Source organism: Corvus moneduloides, chromosome 15, assembly GCF_009650955.1.
Source record: "Corvus moneduloides isolate bCorMon1 chromosome 15, bCorMon1.pri, whole genome shotgun sequence".
In the NCBI taxonomy this organism is placed as follows: domain Eukaryota; kingdom Metazoa; phylum Chordata; class Aves; order Passeriformes; family Corvidae; genus Corvus; species Corvus moneduloides.
Window position 1 is genome coordinate 16,701,969 of NC_045490.1, and position 20,367 is coordinate 16,722,335.

At 53.7% G+C, this 20,367-nt stretch overlaps 2 protein-coding genes across 4 annotated transcripts; both read right to left on the minus strand.

The window, feature by feature from the left end:
• Positions 1 to 14,526, minus strand: LOC116451345 (histidine--tRNA ligase, cytoplasmic-like). The gene is made up of 13 exons (XM_032124663.1): positions 14,418 to 14,526; positions 13,631 to 13,720; positions 11,864 to 11,983; positions 11,586 to 11,681; positions 10,720 to 10,845; positions 8,609 to 8,716; positions 6,813 to 6,911; positions 4,549 to 4,642; positions 4,284 to 4,411; positions 3,957 to 4,199; positions 2,706 to 2,822; positions 1,203 to 1,349; positions 1 to 505 (listed from the first exon to the last, which is right to left on the minus strand). The coding sequence occupies exons 1-13, from the start codon at positions 14,514 to 14,516 to the stop codon at positions 446 to 448; spliced, it is 1,527 nt and encodes a 508-aa protein (XP_031980554.1). The 5' UTR covers positions 14,517 to 14,526; the 3' UTR covers positions 1 to 445.
• A 93-nt stretch (positions 14,527 to 14,619) lies between these two features.
• On the minus strand, positions 14,620 to 20,349 carry LOC116451344 (histidine--tRNA ligase, cytoplasmic-like). Of its 3 annotated transcripts, XM_032124660.1 has the most exons (12): positions 20,137 to 20,349; positions 19,928 to 20,047; positions 19,510 to 19,605; positions 18,596 to 18,721; positions 18,334 to 18,441; positions 17,794 to 17,892; positions 17,388 to 17,481; positions 17,123 to 17,250; positions 16,796 to 17,038; positions 15,988 to 16,104; positions 15,529 to 15,675; positions 14,620 to 15,308 (listed from the first exon to the last, which is right to left on the minus strand). In XM_032124660.1, the coding sequence occupies exons 1-12, from the start codon at positions 20,332 to 20,334 to the stop codon at positions 15,252 to 15,254; spliced, it is 1,533 nt and encodes a 510-aa protein (XP_031980551.1). In that variant the 5' UTR covers positions 20,335 to 20,349; the 3' UTR covers positions 14,620 to 15,251. The 3 variants fall into 3 exon arrangements, with proteins under 3 accessions (XP_031980551.1, XP_031980552.1, XP_031980553.1); XM_032124661.1 differs by lacking the exon at positions 19,510 to 19,605; XM_032124662.1 differs by lacking the exon at positions 15,988 to 16,104.
• Positions 20,350 to 20,367: the final 18 nt, after the last annotated feature.

The following is a 20,367-nucleotide window of genomic DNA, read 5'->3' on the forward strand; positions in this document are numbered from 1 at the left end:
GCAGGGGACAGACAGATTTATTATGTTTCTGGGAGCAGCGCCATTACATTTTGCTGGGGATAAGGTCACTCCCCTGCAGCCAGAGCAGAGAGATGGGCTAGGATGGTTATTCAAAGTGATGGGAACAAGAAGCTGCAGCCAAACCCCCAGGATCTGCTGCCAGCATGGGGCTCCATGGGTCGCTGCGGCAGACATACGGCCGGCATCTGCCAGAGCCACTTCCACAACATCTTCCCAGCAGCCTTCTCAAGGGCCAGGGCACGGCGCAAGACTCAGTGCAGCCTCTTGGCTCCCACCAGGGAAGGAAGGGCATAAGACAAGAATAAATACAGCTTTCAAAGTCACCCCGACACCCCACCCACTGCTGCACAGCCTGGTGAAGGTGTTTACGGAAGGGAATCCATCAGCCAGAATCCAGCAAAGGAGTAGCTGCGTCCGAAGGCGTTTAACACTGACTCGTTCGTATCCTGATCTCCTCCACCAGGCTCTCCCTGCGAACATTGATCTACACAGGGGGAGCAAAAAGTTGCTTCAGTACAACTCCAACAGCTTGACATGCCCCCACAGCCGTGGCCCTGTGTCTCAGGAGGTCACACCAAGGTGGCACCAGTCCCTCTACAGGGATCAAGCGGGCTGCAGCAGCCACAGAGCTGAACCTGAAAGAGCAGGTACCCACCAGCAACCCCAGTAAGCCCTCTCCTGCACAATGGTTGTGAGAATGATTCTCTTCCCACTCTTTCCTATTGGTTCCAAAGCCACTGATCAAGGTGATCTATGCAGTGATCTAGCCAGTGACCTCTGCACTGATTCCAGTGCTGCCTGTTTTGGGAATGTGTCCTGAGATAATAGGCACAAAGCAGCCCTGCAGTTCAGGGCTAACCAAGTTCTGTTCAGTCTCACTCATTGCAAGAGCACACCTCCAGGACCTCCACCGACGGTCCCATATCATGGACTGAAAGCATGAGCAGCCATGCAGGCCACTAAATCACCCCTCCATGCTGCAGGCTCCTGAACTGAGGAGTGCAAGGAGGCTACATAATAGGAAACTCTCCAGAGCTTGAGACAACAGCATTTCCTTACTCCAGGAAGCTGCATGGAGCAAGGAACTGCAATATTGTGTGTTACAGAAGTTGCTGGAAAGACCACTGGGTCTGGAGGGTCACATAGCCACCCCCACCATGGCAAGCTGCCACAGGCCATACCTCCTCCCTGGTTGCCACGATGCGCAGCTTGACAACTCCATCTTTGAGCTCCTGTTCACCCACGATGGCAACAAGAGGGATGCCTGTGTCCTCACAGTACTGCAGCTGATTCAGCAGCTTGGGGTTCTTCTTGTACAGCATCTCTGCCTGGGAGAAAGCCAAAGCACAACACCATCATCAAACTGGGATGTTTCACTGGACCCCTTCAACCAGGCATTGCTGGGCCAGTCTGGTGAGCGTGAGGTTGTGTGGTGGGGAGAGGATGGACTCATGGAGAAGGCTGGGCACCAGGTCCAACAAGGCCGAGTGCTGGGTCCAGCACATGGGCCACAAAGCCCCATGAAACACTCCATGCTGGGGGCAGACAGCCTGAAAAGTGCCTCATGGAACAGGACCTGGGGGTGGTGGTTGACAGTGGCTGAACACAAGATCAGGTGTATGCAGGTGGACAAGAAGGCACCTGGCTTGTACCAGCATCAGTGTGTCCATCAGGACCAGGGCAGTGACAGTCCCTCTGTGCTGGGCACTGGTGAGGCCACACCTCAAATCCCATGTTCAGTTCTGGGCCCCTGAGGGCAAGAAAGACACTGAGGTGCTGGAGCATGTCCAGAGAAGGGAAGAGCTGGGGAAAGGTCTGGAGCACAAGTCTGATGAGGAGCGGCTGAGTGAATTGGGAGGACTCAGCCTGGAGAAAAGGAGGCTCAGAGAGAACCTTCTCACTCTCCCTAACTCCTTGACAGGAGGGTGGAGCCAGGTGGGGGTCAGGCTCTTCAACCCAAGTAACAAGTGACAGGAGAAGAGGAAATGGCCTCAAGTTGAGCCAGGGAAGATTCAGGTTGGATATTAGGGAAAACTTCTTCCTCAAAATGCCAGTCAGGCATTGGCACAGGCTGCCCAAGGTGGCAGCAGAGTCACCATCCCCAGAGGGATGTAACAGACACGTGGATGTGGCACTTGGGGACATGGCTTAGTGGTGGCCTTGGCAGCGCTGGGTGAATGGTTGGACTCAATGGCGTCAAGGGCTCTTTCCAACCTAAATGGGAAGGATTATGCCAATGAGTAATAACACAACACAGCTCAAAGGCGCTGACAAGACACTGCTTATCCTGGGAATCACCAGGCCATTAACCCTAGTCCATGTCACCTGGGGTGTCCCTACATGGCCAGGAGCCTAGCAGAGCACCCAGGCACTCCCCTCCCCTCACTGAGGCAGTCTGTCCGCAGCAGGCAGGGACCAGGGCCCTGCTGCCTGCTTTGGGAATCTGTCCTGAGGTAAGGCACAGAGCAGCCCTTGCAGTTATAGGGCCAACCAAGTCCTGCTGCCCAGCCCTTCGTGGAGAGCCCGTAATTTGGGACACTGGGAAGAGGAATGCTCCATTCAGGAAGGCAGTCTGCTCCCCACCTGCTCCCTGTAACTCCTTCCCAAAGCAAAGCCAGATCTGGTCCATTCCCAGACAGAGAGTGAACCAGGCAGCTCTCGACTTTGCCATCACCCAGTCATACCTTGATTCCACCATCCCACAGTTCAGAGATGAGCTTCAGTCGCTCTTCAAGGAGCTTCTTTTGGGCAGAGGCCACCAGCACCTGTGTCTCTGTTGTCCTGATCTTTTCCTCAGAGGCCTAGAGAGGGGACAAGACTCAAAAGATGCCACAGACGTACTGATACACCTGAGATTCTATGGGCAGGATGGGTGACCACCCAACTCCATCAATCTAGCAGTGAAGAGGATTGGGCTCAGAAGGATCAACAGCATAAATTCAGAGTCAGGGAAGTCCCACAGATCCCATCCTAGAGCAGAATCTCATTTTCTGCAGTTGTTCCATGATGTGTGCTTAACACAACCTCCCCTCTGTTTCTGCACACCCAAGGGCCTCCTAAATATCTGCTCCAAGCAGCTCAGGAGCAACACACCCAGGAGAAGGTAGACACGGGCAGCTGTCTGCTCTACAGCTGAGCTCCTAACTATGGGTTAAACAGCAGCAAGCTGAATGCTCCACCAGCCCCTGTGGCAGATGCTGGATACTCCATGTGGCATTTTCCTGCTGCCTTGCTGAAGGGAGAAGCCTTTAAAAGGTCACCTGCAAAGGAACGAACCTGGCCAGGACTGGAGGTGGTGAGGGAGGAATTCAGTTTCTATTTAGAAATCCCAGCTGGGTCTGGCTGGCAAGAGAGAACCAACACCAGACTTCTGGGGGAGGGGAACATGTGGCCACATTTTGGGAGCTTACAAAGACCTATTTAACACCCATTGATTGGGACGGAGAACAGTACAACTCTGAGGAGGTGGAAGAGGAAAAAGCTATCTGGGAAACACCCCTAGAGGCACTGCGCTTCCTGCCCTGGAACATATGATCCCTGTCTGGTCTCTGTAGTGCCATAGGTGGGACAAATAGATGTGTGAGGCTGCTGCCTCCCTTGCAGAACAATGCTGCCTTGCCAACGAGGACATGGGCTCACATGGATGCCTAACGCAGTGGGGGACACTAAGGTACCTGCCCCGGGTACCTGCTACTGCTGAGGATTAAAGTGCCCCCTCCAGCTGCAGCTGCAGAAGCCGTGTCTGAGGGCTGTGGAAAGAAGGGTCTTGTCTTCAGTGGGAGCCCCAGATATCTTCTGCCAGGCCAGAGAGAACTGGAGCTTATATCCTGGCTGGCTTCTCCAAATGCTGGGGCAAGGACCACTCTCTTCAGCAGCTGCTGGAGTGGGGGATTAACCATTAATTTGGTGCTTAGCTGAGCACCAAAGGCACCTACCTCGAGTCTCTGTTCCAGGATGGAGAAGATCCGCTCGATCCCAATGCTGACCCCCACACAGGGCACCTTCCGGCCCTTGGGATCAAACATCCCCACCAGCCCGTCATAGCGGCCGCCTCCGGCCACGCTCCCAACGCTGACCGCCTCCTCCACGTGCTCGTTCTCCTGATGCAGCAGCACAGCCTCAAAGATCACCCCCGTGTAATAGTCCAGGCCCCGTGCCAGGCTCAGGTCAAAGGAGATCTGCAGGGCACAAGGGAGGCCCCGTCACTGGGTGCTCGGGGACCCACGAGGGCAGCACCCCCTCCTGCCCCCACACCTCCTCACCTTCTCTGTGATGCCAAACAAGGTCAGGTACTCAAAGAGCAGCTTCATGTCCCCCAGCCCCTCCTTGGCCAGCTTGTTCTGGGACAGCTTTGGGTCCTGGAGAAGACGCTCAATCAGGTCCAGCCCACCTGTGGGGACCAGCCATGCCTCAGGAGCGTCAGGGCAGCAGCACCCGCCGGGGCAGCCCCAGCCAGCCGGGCGTGTGCCCTGCACCTTCCATCCCCAGCCCAGAACAAGGCCAAGGGCACGAGCCCGTGGTGCTCACCATGGAGCTGGACATACTCCCCGATGCGATCCGCAGCCTCGGGAGAGAGCCCCTTCTCTCCCACCATCTCGCTCCTCACTTCTTCCCATGGCACCTGGGAGGGGAGAGAAGGGCATCAGCCACTGCACAAGGGACACGGGCTCTCCTCTGCACGGCAGAATCCCGTCAGCATGGTTAGAAGGTGCATGGAGAAGTAGCAGCTCTCAGAGCACAGTCACGTGTGCATAACTCCATTTCTGGTACAGCCTGTTTGTAACCCAACCCTATAAAAATACTTTTTGTTTGATTTCTGGCCAGAATCGAGTATCAGCACTGTATAATCTGAGCCATCTTGCTGCTGGGGTTTCCCTGGTTAGGTACTTAATCATAAACACCATTTAGGAAAGTGTTGCTGGTCATGGAATCACCTGGAAAGGTGTGAGGTGTTGCTTGGGTAATGGAAAAAACCCAGTGTAAGCAAAATATGCTGCCATGTTCCCAATGACCAAGGGGTCAAAGAGAACCTGAGTTTTGATTACATCCAGCTCCACTGAGATAAATCACAAGGAAATGATCCTATCAGAAAGAAGCCCAGTGCTGCCTTCCCATTGCTTTTCCATGCATACTCGGCCCCAAACCCCAAACTTCGGTCATGCCTCTGCAATGGATCTCTGCTAGCAGGGCTGTGAGTGAGACTTCCTCCAGTTGACTTCATTTGACAATCTGATGAGGCCCTCACAGGAAAACAGAGCTCACCTTTCAACAAAGAACCATGACCACATGAGACACAAGCTGCTGTGTTTAGCAGGGTTTAACATGAAGGTTAGGAGCACTCTTTGAAGCACAAAGCACATTGTGTCCTCCACATGAATCTGAACACACAGAAATTGAGCTCCAAATTCTACTTCAGATCCCAAACCAAGCAATCTGAAGCTTTAGATTGCACTTCATGTTAAGGTTCCTTTTCCTTAGCTACTAAAGGAGGGCTGTACACACACTGAAGAGTCTGATCTCCAGCATCTTTATCTGACTAGGGCCTATAGCCAAGATAATCAGCTGCAAATAAAAAGTTGTCCCTGGACAACTGGCACCTTTCCCTCCTCCCTAAAAGCTACAAAATGGCCTGAATCCCTTGGAGACCTTCACAACAGCCAGTGCTCTTCCAAAGCAGGCAGCCTGTTGAGCCCAAAACCTGAGATTTCCTGCCTCATGTCTTAAAGGGGCAGCTGCACACTGAAGGGGCTGTTCTGTGTCACAGCAAACCTGGCTACGCCACACAAACAGCAATGGCTACACACAGCATGACTGATACAAGCACCTGCGCTACCAGCACAAGTCAGCAGAGCGTGGATGAAGTGAGCAGGGATCTCTTACTCATCACTTCCAATCCTCTTCTCTATTTTCAGGGAAAATATAGACACCTCCTCCAATCCACCTCACTTCTTATTGCTGTGTCCATCTCCTGAGGGTCCCACACACAGCCAGAGGCATGTGCTGTCCAGTCGTACCTGGATCATGCTGGAACTGCCTGGCCAGCAACATGCACAGGCTGCAGGCTCTGCGTCCTCAGCAGGGATGCTGAACATCACATCAACCAAAAGAGAACAGCAGCACCCTGCAGGACAGCATTTATCAACAGGGTCCTGGACAACACGACTGTGTCAGCCTGCTCACTTGTGGATTTCCATTTTGCTCTGCCCTGTCCCCTGCAAACTGCCTTACAGACTAGTACACACTGTCACTTGTGACTGCACTGCTCTACTCCTCTGCTCTCACAGAGACTTCATGCTTATGTCACACTTGCCTGGTACCTGAAGTCTGAAATTTTAATAAAGGTTTGACTGGATGATCTCTCAAGATCCCTTCCAATCTGGGCTGTTCTATAATTCCAGGACACAACTGTAATTCCTCACACCACCTGACTAAACCTGATGCATTCAAAAAGGCTTGTCAATGCCCTAGCCTAGTTTGGTGCACGTTTTCATGAGCCTGGTTCATAAGCAGCAGCACCTTGAGCAGGTGAAGGTTTGGGATGTTCAACCTCCCATGTGAAGAGCAGTTTTCCCCTCCCACCTTTCCTTTCATCAGGACCTTATGGGATACTGGAGAAAAAAACAGAGGATCTACTTTTCCTCCATGAATGCTGTGTCCTGCATGAATCCCCTCCAGGGAAAGGTGGGAACAACTCGATGCTTATCAGCGTTTTCCAGCCAATTCTCACAGACCATGGTTCATTCACTGAGACTCCAGCAGCAGCAGTTGCAGCCTGGGGCTCCAGCCCATACCTTATCCAGTTTGTCCACGCTGGAGCAGATGGTTCGGAATTTGCTGTCCGGGACCCCACAAACTGCAAACATCCCATCAAGGATGCGCCGGTCGTTGACCTGGGGGAAAGAGAGCAGCACATCAGGAATTATGAACTCAACCAGATGCTTCAGCAGTGTCCTGCTTTGTCCCCCTGTAGTTTTAAGCAGGGAAGAGAATATAGGAGGTGTCTGCCAAGGGGTTTTTTTGCTATTTGCAATTTCTCTTTCCCGTTCTTGGGGAGCTGAGCTTCCCAGAGCAGATCAAACCGCACAGCTGACATCTACCAAGCCTGGGCAGAGCCATCACATTTCCTTCTAGAGCCACAGACACCTCCACTCAACAGAGAGAAAAAAAACATCAGGGCCTATGAGTCCTTTCATGTGGACATGTGAAAACAGCTCAGGAACAGACCACAGCCAAGGACATGAATTCAGAGTACTACCCTACACTCTCAGCGTAAGAGCAAAGGGACATCTGATCATGTTAAATCCTCGGTGAGGATTTTTTTTGTTATGATAGTATAGTGAATTCTGTAGCTTAATTATGCTCTGTAAGAGCACATAATTGAGGCCAAAGGCTCAGCTGGATTCGACATTTCCACGGGTAGTGAGGACATCTACAATTAGTCAGAAACAAAGAAACTGCACAGGAATTTGGAATCCTCCAGCATCCACATGAACCAGAATGTGCTTTGTAGGAGACAAGAATAACCACAGGCAGGTTACTCTGTTGCTCCCCACTGCAGGAGTGTGTTCATCCTCAAAGGCACCACTTTCACCACTGCCCAAACACCCAGTTCCTCCATCTCACCCCAGACAGGTTCAAGGGGAAGTACCTGCCTGCTGCCCCATGGGGCTGCAACAGGAACACAACATCCAGCCTGCAGTGCTCACCTCCCTGCAGTGCCCAGCAATGGCCCAGCTCCGGGTCCCTCATAGATCCCAGCACCCTCCCATGCATCCAGCACTCCTACCCACTGCTCTCCTGCTCCTGTGCACCCTTCCCATCCTGCCTCACCTACACATCGAGCACCATTTGCTGCTGCTCCAAGGGAACAGAGGTGTCTGGAAGCAAACAGCAAGCTCAGCCTACAGTAGGGCATAGCTCTTGCTCTAGAAAATGCTTCAGCTCCAAAAAGGACTGGGTGGAAAGGCAGGACTCTGCAGGCAACACCACATACACTGAGCAGATGCCCCTGCTAAGGAGACATCAGGAGCTGGGATAAGGCCAGGAATCCTGGACCAAAGCCTGTTTTACTGCAGGCAGTGAATATGACAATCACCTGCTTACATAGGCATTAGGAAGAAATTCTTTATTATAGGGGTGCTGAGGCCCTGGCACAGGTTGTCCAGAGAAGCTGTGACTGCCCCACTCCTGCAAGTGTTCAAGGCCAGGCTGGACAGGGCTTGGCACAACCTGGGATAGTGGAAGGTGTCCCTGCCCATGGCAGGGTAATGGAACCGGATTATACTTAAGGTCCCTTCCAACCCAGACCATTCTATTATTCTAGCTGGCTGCTGGATTTTTGCAAGGGACTGTGTCTAGTTCTGGAGAGAACACTGTTAGCTGCAGCCTCAGGAAAACTCCTGGTATTCCCAACTCAAAGCAAGTCCAGGTGGAGGTCCAATCTTTAGCACAAGAGGAAGCACATTTGCAGAGAGGAGGGATGAACTTCTGGGTCAGGCCTCAGAGCGGGCACAGGTACTCCTGTGTAGAACCACAGCACAATGACCACTGCTTCCCACCCTGGCACAGAGACCCCACCCAATCTCACCTTGATGATGAAGTCCCCGAGCTGCAGGTCACTCAGGATCTCGTGCACGATCTTCAGGCACTCAGCATCGGGAATCATCGGGTCAAACTGCCCGGCAATGTCAAAGTCCTGGGAGCAGAGGAAAAGGCAGTGAGCAACTCAGCACCACAGCATGGCTGCAGCAAAATAGCTTCAACTGCTGGTAACAGCAGTTTGTATACAAAAACCAACAGAACTGGGATGTGAGGGAGCACTGTCCCTTACAGACTGGATGCAGAAGGGACAGGATGTGGATTAGGACCTCTACCACGGAAGGCAGCAGTGCTCTCACGTCCACTGCATTTCAAAGAGTTTGTACACTGTGAGCTGCTCCCCTGACCCAGCACTTGCTGTGTGACACTCTGAAACAGAGATCCTCGATAAACAACAAAAAGGAGGAGCAGCAGTAAATAAACAGAACAAAGGAACCAGAAAGGGGAGGAAAAAACTACTTCCCATCTGCTATGACCTAAATGCCAAATGTTTCACCTTGATTCTTAGGATGCTTTTTTTAATACACATGCCGATCAAGTTAATGATTAGGGAAGGCAGGAAAAGCAAAACCAAAGTTTCAACTGCTAAGACAGAAAAAGGAATCAGGAAGCCTGAGTAGTCCCCACCAGAGATTACCAGATGAACTAGCACAGAGACGAACCAAAGCCCAACATCAAGATGCTTTATTAGGCTGGTAGCCCATGACTGGAAACAACATCAGTGTTCAGAGAGAAATAAAACACAGAAGCAACAAGAGAGCCCTTCCTCAACTCCTGTTTAGGAATCCCCAGATGCAAAGTCTTCTGTGAGATTTTGGGACAAGAATAATTTTCGTTATGTGGATATATTCGAACAAGGCTTCACCAAGCTCTCAAAATAAACTGGGGCATTGGAGGAAGGAAGAGGTGGGATCCCATAGGTAATTCCTGATCAGCTGAGTGCAAAAAGGGCTGATGCAATCCCTGGGAAAGTTGGGTGAGGAAGTACAGGAAGTGTACAGGAAATCAGTAAAGTGCTGATATCGCTGTAAATGGCACAGATGAAATCTCACTGAAAAAAAAACAAGGGCTGGTGAATAATATTGAAGAAAAGCTGAAGGAAAAGGTGCAAGGCTGAGAAAAGAATGAAAACATCCCCAAGGAAAGAAGATAAACAAAGGTAACAGAGCTTGATTTACATGGTCTAAGGAGGGGAAGATTTCTCTAAACATTTCCCAAATGTTTACCTGGGAAAGGAGAAGAATACATATCAAGAGATGACAGCTACTGTTTAAAGAGCTGAACTCTTTAAACGAGAGGAAGGAAACCATCACGTACAAGTAAGTTTAGCCTGGATACTAGAAGACCATTTCCAGCTATCCTAGGAGTGCTATCTTGGAGTAGCAGATCAGACAGGAGGCAATGACCCCAAGTAATCTGAAAATGGGAATCACCAAGCCAAATCTGGAAGGTGTTCCCAGGGGTTGTATAATGAAGTAGGAATATTCTCAAACAAAAGAAATTGTTTGCAATATGAGTCCCTGGGGACTGTGTCAGTAGAGCAGAGCAAAGCTGTTCCTTCGGGCTACCATGAGAGAGCAACAAAGGAAATTACTTTGTTACTTGTTCTGCAACTTGGCCTCTGGGTTTTCCCTTCCGTTGAAGTTAAAATTGACTAAACAGGAAACAGAAGTAGTATCCTACTGCCTTGCCTGGTTTGTATGTCCTGCTAACACACCTAGAGCTGAACTGTAGCCAGATTTGGGATCAGAAGGAAATTCTTCCCAGCCACCCATCTGGCAAGCACTGTGGGACGGAGCAAGGAGCTGCCCTCCCAGACAGTGCAAAGGAGGTGATACCTGGGGGCTCGATGACAAAGTTCCACACCACGCCAGCACCGTGTCACAGCTGTCATGCCCACCCTCCCACTCTCCAGTTGTTTTTCACACTCATAAGGACACACGAAGGAGAAGATTAGTGGATCCTTCAGAGCTTTCTGAAGCCACAGGGAAGCGTAACCCAGCGTTCCATCCTGTATTCTGACAGTGCTATGAGTCCACAGGTGCTGCCCAGCCAGCCCACAGCCTGTCCCAGCAGTTCCTTGCCCACAGCCAAACTCACACACTGGTAGAACTCGCGGTAGCGGCCCCTGGTCATGGCTGGGTTGTCCCTCCTGTACACCTTGGCAATGTGATAGCGCTTGATGTTGGTGATCTTGTTCATCGCCAGATAGCGAGCAAAGGGCACCTGAGACAGAGAGTTAAGGATGGGAACAAGAAGGGATCATCCCCCCCCCCATTATCAGTCACAGGCAGTGCTGGATCCTCACTGTCTCCCCACCCAGCACCCATGGGGCAAAGGACTGCTAAGAGACAGCTGGACTTATCACAGCTCCCCAAGGTCTCCACACGTGCTGCCTTTAAGTGTCCCCTCAGGCTTCTTCCAGCAGCAGCTCAGGCTGGATCTCAGTCTCACATGGGCTGTGTACTGCAGCAGCCTGGCCTGGGAACCCTGCTTGGGAGAAACCCCACTCAGTACAAATCTTCTTTACTTCCACACACGGGGCATGAAGCTGTGTCCAGGGAGGGTCAGGCTGGATATCAGGAAAAGGTTCTTCCCCCAGAGGGTTTTTGGGCACTGGCACAGGCTCCCCAAGGAAGTGGTCATGGCACCAAGCCTGACAGAGCTCAAGGAGCATTTGGAAAATGCTCTCAGGCACATGGCTGGAGTGTCCTGTGCAGGGTCAGGAGTTGGACTCGATGATCCTTGGGGGCACTTCCAACTCAGGATATTCCATGATTCTAAGCATTCCTTCACCAAACAGAAGCAATGCACAGTAAATAACTGAGCAAGGGTTCTGCACCCACTGAACCACACTGCCTGCTCATGCTCTCCCTCTCAGTTTGGGGTCCTCCCTCCCCCTCAGGATGGCACTGCCCCAAAAGGAGGACAGACAAGGCCCCTCAGCACCAGCTGTGGCAGGATACTGTCAGGTCATAGCGCAGGGACAGCAGCTCTCCTCCCTGATCTTTTAGATCATAGATGAGCTTCGAGTCTTCACCGTATTTCCCTGTCAGTGTCTCCTACAACAAAACAACACACGAACAAACAGCATCTTCAGTGACAGGGGATCAGCCCTAGAGCACACAGAAAACAAGGAGAGAAAGGGAGAATGCCTAGGAATGGAAGAAGGAAACTCAACCCTCAACACTTTCAACTGCAGGATCCTCAGCAGCTCAGCCAACCTGCTGTGTTCCTCACCCACCTTCAGCTCGAACACGGGCGTGTCGATGACTTCGGCTCCGTGGCGCTTGAAGCACGAGATGATGGCGTTGAAGGCCCTCTCACGGATGGCCATTTGCTTGGGGCCGTAGTCCCGCGTGCCCTGGAGGGAGGGAAGGAAAGGAGCAAAGGACACTTTGGGTTAGAGGCATGCCGTGAGAGAGATGCCAGAAGCAATATGAAGAAGCTGCCATACTGCTAACAAAGGCAGAGAGACCAGGTCCAGACACCAGATATTGGTAAAAAGCAGCACTAAAAACATTGGAAAACATCAGGACACAGCTGAGACAGAGTCTGCCACGGCCTGCAGAGCAAAACCTAAATCAGGAGTTTCACAGTACAGGAAACAAAGGACCTAGAACAGATCCAGCAGTCAGATTCAGTGCTTTCAAGCCTGACAGTGCAGCCAGGACCTGTCCACAGCTCTGATTCAGACCTACTGGCCAGACCCCTGCCCAGTGAGCCACCCCAAAGGTGGAAACAGAGAACAGATGCTCTGAAACTGTAGAACAACCAGCAGCTCTGCAATTTCCAAACATAGAGAAAAATCATCTTTCAAAATGCAACACCAGTGAAACATCGGTCTACGATTCACAGGGGCATGCTCCCTTCCCATTTCTTTGGTGTTAAGGATCACTGAATTATTCCAATGACCACCTTAATGCTCTCAGTAAGATATAAATCATTGTCAATTAGCTAGACCTCCAACTTCCACTTTCTAAGGCCTGGCAGTTAGGCAGGAGGAGGCACCTTCACCCACAGGTCACTCAGGTGGCCTTCAGCTGCCACTGACAAGCCTGAGATGGGCTGGAAACTCAGTTGTGTTTCTCTGGCACTCAACAGGGCTGCAAAATCCCCTTCTCCACACTTTTAAGCAGTGAAATACCCTTCCACTTTCCAGCTGTCACACCACAATTACATTTAACAAAACAAATCATAAAGGAAATGGACAAAGCTGACAGTTTGGAGACATTTAAATATTGGGAATAAATTCTTCCCTGTGGGGTTGCCCAGAGAAGCTGGGGCTGCCCCATCCCTGGAAGTGTCCAAGGCCAGGCTGCACAGGGCTTGGAGCAACCTGGGATAGTGGAAGGTGTCCCTGCCCATGGCAGAGGTGGAACGAGATGAGCTATAAGGTCCTTCCAACCCAAACCATTCCATGTTTCTACGATTTCCAATGTCAGTGGCATCACCACAGCCTGGTTTGTTTGTGAGCATATTTGTAACTGTCTCCACAGCACAGAAGCAGCTGGTCTCTGATTAGCTGAAACATTCAGGTTACAAAGTATTTCAGCAGAAACTGCATTATGGACACTATTCTCAGGGGCCTGGAGACTGAAAAACTACTTGTGAAGGAAGGGTCCTTCCACAAGAGGACACAGAAATTCCAGCAGCTGGCCAGACCTGCTCAGTAAATGGGATTACTCTGCCCCTCAGACTAAGGGCAGATATGAGACCTCTCACACTGGGCAGCTACAGTAAAGCTTGATTAAAAGGGAATTTCCTGACCACGCCAGCAGTAGCTGGAAAATCACAGAAGCACCCAGAAGTCTCTAAGGTAGTGGGTATCAGGCTTGAATGCTGTCAGGGGATGTTTTCACCCTTCTCCCCCTTGCTGCTAAAAGCGAAAGGGAAACAGAAATGTGAACAAAGACAGGTGTGGCCATGCTGGACTTCTGCCCACAGATGTGGGGGGTTGCTGGGTGCACATGCATGCAGAGGGGCACGAGAGTGTGCTGTGTGGAGTTACCTTCGGGGTCTTGAGCACAAACTTGTGTTTCCCCTCATCTTCCCCCAGCTGTGCCTTCATCTCCAGCAGCTTCGCCACTTCCTTTGCAATCTGGGGATGGAACAAGGAGGGAGCTGGGGATAAGACCACCCACAGCCTTCCACAGTACCTTCAGCCTCAGCATTCCCAGTGCACCCGGACTCCACAACCTCAATACACCCACTACTCCCAGTTTCTCAGCAACCAGAGGGACATTCCCTGCTCCTCTCCAGTACTTCCCACTTCTGATACCAGCACCCCTATCTCGGCAACGCAAACACTCCCACCATTTCCTGACTCCCACGACCCCATCACCATCCACAGATAGCTCCCCATTCGTATACCCAGCACCACCAGCTCCTGCTACATGCACCTCAGCACTAGCGGCTTCCAGCATCCTCCTCCCAATCCTAACACTCCCAAGCATCCTTCCCTTCAATCTAACACCAGTATCGCCAGTTCCCACTACGAGTCCCCGCTGCACCCTCAGCCCCCCCACTTCCCAGCTCTGCACTCCCATCCTTCCCGACACCCCTCTTCCCAGTGCCGCCAGCCCTAGCCCAGTAACCTCTACACCAGTACTCCCAGTTCTCCACAGCACGCAACGCCACCGCCCAGCAGCCCTCTCCCAGCCCAGCACCGGTGTCCCCAGTACCCCCAAGCCCTTCTTCCCCCATCCCAACACCGCCGGCGCCCCAGTTCTCATTCCCAGCCCCTCCCAGTCACACTGCTGCCCCCCCAGCACCCCATTCCCAGGAATACTCCACACCTCGTCAGGATCGGCCTTGTCCTGCTTGAGCCGCCGCACGGCGTCCGCCTGGGCCCGCACCGCCGCCTCCTCCGCCATGGCGGGTCCGCGCCCGCGCATGCGCAGCTCCCGCGCCGCCGCCGCGCCCACACGCCGCCGCGGGACGAGGGCCGCGCATGCGCAGCGCCGCCACCGCGGGGAAATAGAGGTCGGAGGGTGCGGGTTGGGTTTATTGTTGTTTTGTTGTATTTTTTTTTTTTAATATAAAAATACAATTTCTCCACGCGCGCCCCTGCCTGCGCAGCTGCTCCAGCCGCTCGCTGTGCCCTCGGTGATGGGACAGGTGCTTCCTCCAGGGCAGTCCCGCAGCTCCGCGCCCGCCCGGCTGCGGATTGGGACCGGTCCCCGCAACCCAAATAGGGGCAGGGGTGGCCTTCCACTGCCCCTCTGGCCACATGTCCTGAGCTTGCAGGTGCCCAACACACCACGGATTCGCCCTCCCAAATCTGGAGTTCTGCCTGATGCTGCTTGAGCTGCACCACATCCATCTGTGCCTGTGTCACCACCACCTGCAGTGATGGAAGTGGCTGTACAGGTACAGGGACTGCAGTACTAGGAACACACAAACTTGACCCGTCCTTCAGAGAAGCTAACCAGAAGGTTAACCTGGTGGCTGCACCGTCCATAGCTTTTAAAACCCTCTTACTCCTCTGTTCTCACTGCCTTAGCTGAGGCAATGGGCCTTAGGCTAGTGGATGTTACCCAGACCACAGCGGGCAGCGAATGGCTAAGGGTGCTGGAGGAGGGTTCCAGTTGTACAGCAGTTCAGCCAAGCAGCTCCCGCCAGAGAAGTCCTCAGGGCTCCAGCCTTCTCCGGATCTCATCAATAAGCTTTTCTCTGGGGATATCAACCTACAAAGCAAACAGAGAGGGGGAGGTAGCAGCATTAGAGAAGAGCACAGTTTAAGGACTAAGTGAAGATACTAATGCAGTTTGTGACTGGTTTTCTGGAGTCACCCAACAGATCTGTACTACGGCCTCCCAAAGGAATGCTGAGGGAAAGCCCAGAGCACTTCAGTGATCTCCAGAGTTTGGAAGTACTTTAAAACCTGATGTAAAAAGGCATTCTCACCTGCTCTCTTGTTGCAACATCTCGCAGCTTGACGACTCTGTCTGCCAGCTCCTGCTCTCCCACAATGGCAGCAAGGGGGATCCCTGTGTCCTCACAATATTGCAGCTGCTTCAGCAATTTAGGATCCTTCTTGTACAGCATCTCTGCCTAGGAGGGAGTGGGAAGGGTGAATCACTATCCCAACTTCATTCTGACAAATACTGCAGTAAAGTACCAATACCAAACCCTGCAGCAATCAGTTGCCTTTACTGCTCTGGGCTGTTCTTCTCTGCCTGCCTAGATCTGAAGGTTGGACTTGATCTTGGAGGTCTTTTTCAACCCAAATGACTCTGTGGTCTCAGACAGGCCGAGATCTTGGAGAGACACACAACTAATGGAGTTGGTCTTGCTGTACTACAGCTCCCTTCAGGCTCTCCCTCCCTCACCTGTGACACTGCCACGCCCAAGTCCTTCCTTTACCTTGATCCCTGCATCCCACAGCTCGGAGATGAGCTTCAGTCTGGCAGGAAGCAAGTGTTTCTGTGGTGTAGCCACCAGCACTTGTGTCTCAGTTGTTCGAAGTTTCTCCCCAGAAGCCTGGAGGGACAGACATGGGGTGCTCATGGGAGTGACTCTGTGATAAACTGCAGCTTGCAACACCTCACCTCATCTATCTCCAGACCTTCACTCAGTCAGTGACAACCTGGGCACCACTAATGAGCCCCCCAGAGATTCTGCATTGTGTCACACTACTTAATTGTGTGCTGCTGTTCCTAGGGGACCCTAGCCACCCTCCTGGATGGGACCAGGACAGCTTTCCAATGTCTCCTTTGATTCTTCAGGTATAAACACATAACCTCAGTTTCACTTGCTAGGAATCACAAGCTTGGAACCAAACACAGAATGATGAATCTCCACAGAAGCTTTCCTGGGGTTTATTAGAGTGAGTTCACAGCTGTTACCAAATTCATTGCCCCAGAATCCCCAGGACAGAAAACTTCAGAGGCAAGACACAAGAACAAAGTGACTGGGGAACAAGCTCAGAGCCAGGACTGCCTCTAACATTTCCTTGACATCTCCTAGGGAATGCTGCCCTCAGCTCCCCACGCCTGCATCCTGATGGGCTGCAGAAAAGGATTCTGTCTTATGTGCATGGACATTTAGGCATGGGAGGAGCCACCCTCTTCCCCAGAATTATTTCCCCTTGAGCACTGTGGAGCTGGAGACTTCTAATAAACAGTATTTTGCTTCCTAGAGCCTTCCCCAATGCACTGCCTGCATCACCTACCTCGAGTCTCTGTTCCAGGATGGAGAAGATCCGCTCGATCCCAATGCTGACCCCCACACAGGGCACCTTCCGGCCCTTGGGATCAAACATCCCCACCAGCCCGTCATAGCGGCCGCCTCCGGCCACGCTCCCAACGCTGACCGCCTCCTCCACGTGCTCGTTCTCCTGATGCAGCAGCACAGCCTCAAAGATCACCCCCGTGTAATAGTCCAGGCCCCGTGCCAGGCTCAGGTCAAAGGAGATCTGCAGGGCACAAGGGAGGCCCCGTCACTGGGTGCTCGGGGACCCACGAGGGCAGCACCCCCTCCTGCCCCCACACCTCCTCACCTTCTCTGTGATGCCAAACAAGGTCAGGTACTCAAAGAGCAGCTTCATGTCCCCCAGCCCCTCCTTGGCCAGCTTGTTCTGGGACAGCTTTGGGTCCTGGAGAAGACGCTCAATCAGGTCCAGCCCACCTGTGGGGACCAGCCATGCCTCAGGAGCGTCAGGGCAGCAGCACCCGCCGGGGCAGCCCCGGCCAGCCGGGCGTGTGCCCTGCACCTTCCATCCCCAGCCCAGAACAAGGCCAAGGGCACGAGCCCGTGGTGCTCACCATGGAGCTGGACATACTCCCCGATGCGATCCGCAGCCTCGGGAGAGAGCCCCTTCTCTCCCACCATCTCACTCCTCACTTCTTCCCATGGCACCTGGGAGGGGAGAGAAGGGCATCCATCGCTGCAGGACGTTCTCCCCACCCACTGCCTCCATCAGCCCACACGTGCACAACTTGTGTGGAACAACAGTCAGCAATCTCACTAATCATGCCTCTGTCTCTCACAGGAATTTTTAACAGATCACCAGGCTTTATTCTTAACCAGGCCCAAGAACTCCTCAAACCCTTTACACAACACCATCTTAGCTCCTGTGAAACACTTTGCAACAGGAACAGCCACAACACTGCCCAGCCTAAGACATCCACCCCAAGACCAGAAGTGTCTTCCCACGAGCCCAGTGCTGACCTTGTCCAGCTTGTCCACGGTGGAGCAGGCAGGTATGAACTTGCTCTCTGGAACACCACAGACAGCAAACACACCATTCAAAATCCGACGGTCGTTGACCTGGGGGAGGGAGAGGCACGCTTACCTTGCAGGCACCCCCTGATGTCATTCCTTTTGTCCCAGTGTGAGGGAAGCTGCAGCTGTTGGCATTTCCTCGTGCCTTTTCCCCAGCACCCAAATTCCATGGGAAGAGAAGGTGTGCAGATATGAAAACCATCCTGTGACTCTATGGATCTAGTCAGCTGCTGGAATTTTGCAGGGGACTCTCATTAGTCCTGGAGAGAACTCTGCTGACTGCAGCCTCAGGAAAACTCCTGGTATTCCCAGCTCAAGGCATGTCCAAGCTGAGGCCCAGCCTTTGCATATATACCATGAAGAGGCAGAGAGGTGGGATGAACTTCTGGGTCAGGCCTTAGAGCGGGCACAGGTACTCCTGTGTAAAACCACAGGACAATGACCACTGCTTCCCACCCTGGCACAGAGACCCCCCCCCAATCTCACCTTGATGATGAAGTCCCCGAGCTGCAGGTCACTCAGGATCTCGTGCACGATCTTCAGGCACTCAGCATCGGGAATCATCGGGTCAAACTGCCCGGCAATGTCAAAGTCCTGGGAACAGAAGAAGTGATGGGAGCTCCTGGCAGAGCTGAGGGGCTTTGGCCAGGCACACCCTGCTGCTCTGCAGCAGCTGGAAGCACTCCAGCCGGGAAAACCCTGCAGGCTTTGTGGCCTTGGTGGCAGCACTGGCCACCACAACACTCACGCACTGGTAGAACTCGCGGTAGCGGCCCCGGGTTGTGGCTGGGTTGTCCCTCCTGTACACCTTGGCGACGTGGTAGCGCTTCATGTTGGTGACCTTGTTCATCGCCAGATAGCGAGCAAAGGGCACCTGGGCCCGAGGAGTTAAGGATGGGAACGTGGAGACTGTAGAAGCTGAGCCTCAAAGCCTCCCATCTCCCCTTCCCTTTGCCAGCCGCTTCCCAATTTTTTTTCACAATCATGGTGACATTCTTGGGGTGTCCTGTGCAGGGTCATGAGTTAGACTTTGGTGATTCTTGTGGAACCCTTCCAACTCATAATATTCTCTAACTCTACGGCCTCTGGGGAGATCCTTCCCCTGGCTGAGGATGAGTACAGTGAACCACCGGAGCTCCTTCAACACTGGGACAGCTCCATTTCCTCCTTCAGACCCACAGTATGACAACATCACACGCACAAGGACCCTCTCTCATCGTTCCACCCTCTCACAGTGTGATCGGGGGGACTTCAACGCGTGGCACAGCCATATGAACATTGAAGGAAAGAGATGTGGAGGTTGAGAAGGCCTGGGATAGACACCTGCAGCAAATACCTTTCCAGGTGGCTCTGGCAAGGTGGGATGGCCACAGCAGTGGTGGGGACTGTAACTGGGAGGAGATAAAACCAGTACAGTGGAGCATACTGGTGCATGTCCACAGCATGAAGGGACTTTGCTGTGGGTCCTGGCCTGGCTGGGGGATGGTGTGGTCAGGACAATGGCAGCCAGACCAGATGGGATGGCCAAGGGGGCTGCCATCGCTCCAATGGACCCTGCAGGCAGGCCAGGGCAAGAGGGATCCCTCAAGGCAGACGTGACCACTCCTTTGGTCTGCTACCATCCCCTCAGGGTGCCACCATCCCCTTGGGAGCACAGGATACGGTGAGGTCATAGCGCAGGGCCAGCAGCTCCCCTCCCTGGTCCTGCAGCTCGTAGATGAGCTTCGTGTCCTCCCCATACTTCCCCATCAGCGTCTCCTGGGGAGAGGCAAAGGGGCTGGTGACCCGGGGGGCTCTGGGGTGAAGGGTCCCCTGAGACCCACGAACCGGGCATTACACACATCCCCCCTCCAGCCCCCTCGGACCTGAGTCCACCTCCCCGTGCCCCCTAAAAGGAGAACCAAGAGTGAATGTCCACCTGGCCATGCCCCACACAGGGAGAGCCCCCAAACCTGCCCTGAGGGCCCGGGGGAAGGGGGTGCCCCCCAGTCCCATAGGAGGGAGCAGAGGGGGACCCACAGCCCCTGGGGCGGGTCCCCATCCCACACCAAGGGGGAAGAGAGTTCCCGCCGCGCCTCACCCGCAGCTCGAGCACGGGGGTGTCGATGGCGGCCGCCCCGTGCCGCTTGAAGCACGACACCACGGCGCTCAGGAGCCGGTCACGGAGCGCCGTCTGCGCCGGTGGGTGGTCGCGGGTGCCCTGCCCGGGACAGAGAGCGGCCGTCAGCGGCGAGGGAGCGGGGGAACACGCGGTACAGCACCGGCGCCGCCCCCGCTTCCCGCCCTTACCTTGGGCGTCTTCAGCACCCGCACCCGCTCGCCGCCCGCCGCCGCCGCCCGCACCTGCCGGAATAGGGGTCTGCGGTCACCGGCCGGCGGCCAGGACCGGGCGAAGCTGCCCCGGCTCCCAGCGAGGCACAGCGGCCCGGGGCAAGGCCCCGCCGGTAGCCGGCGGGCGGCGGCGGCGATGGGCCCGAGCCGCAGCATGGCCGGCACCGGGACACCGGGAGCGCGCGCACG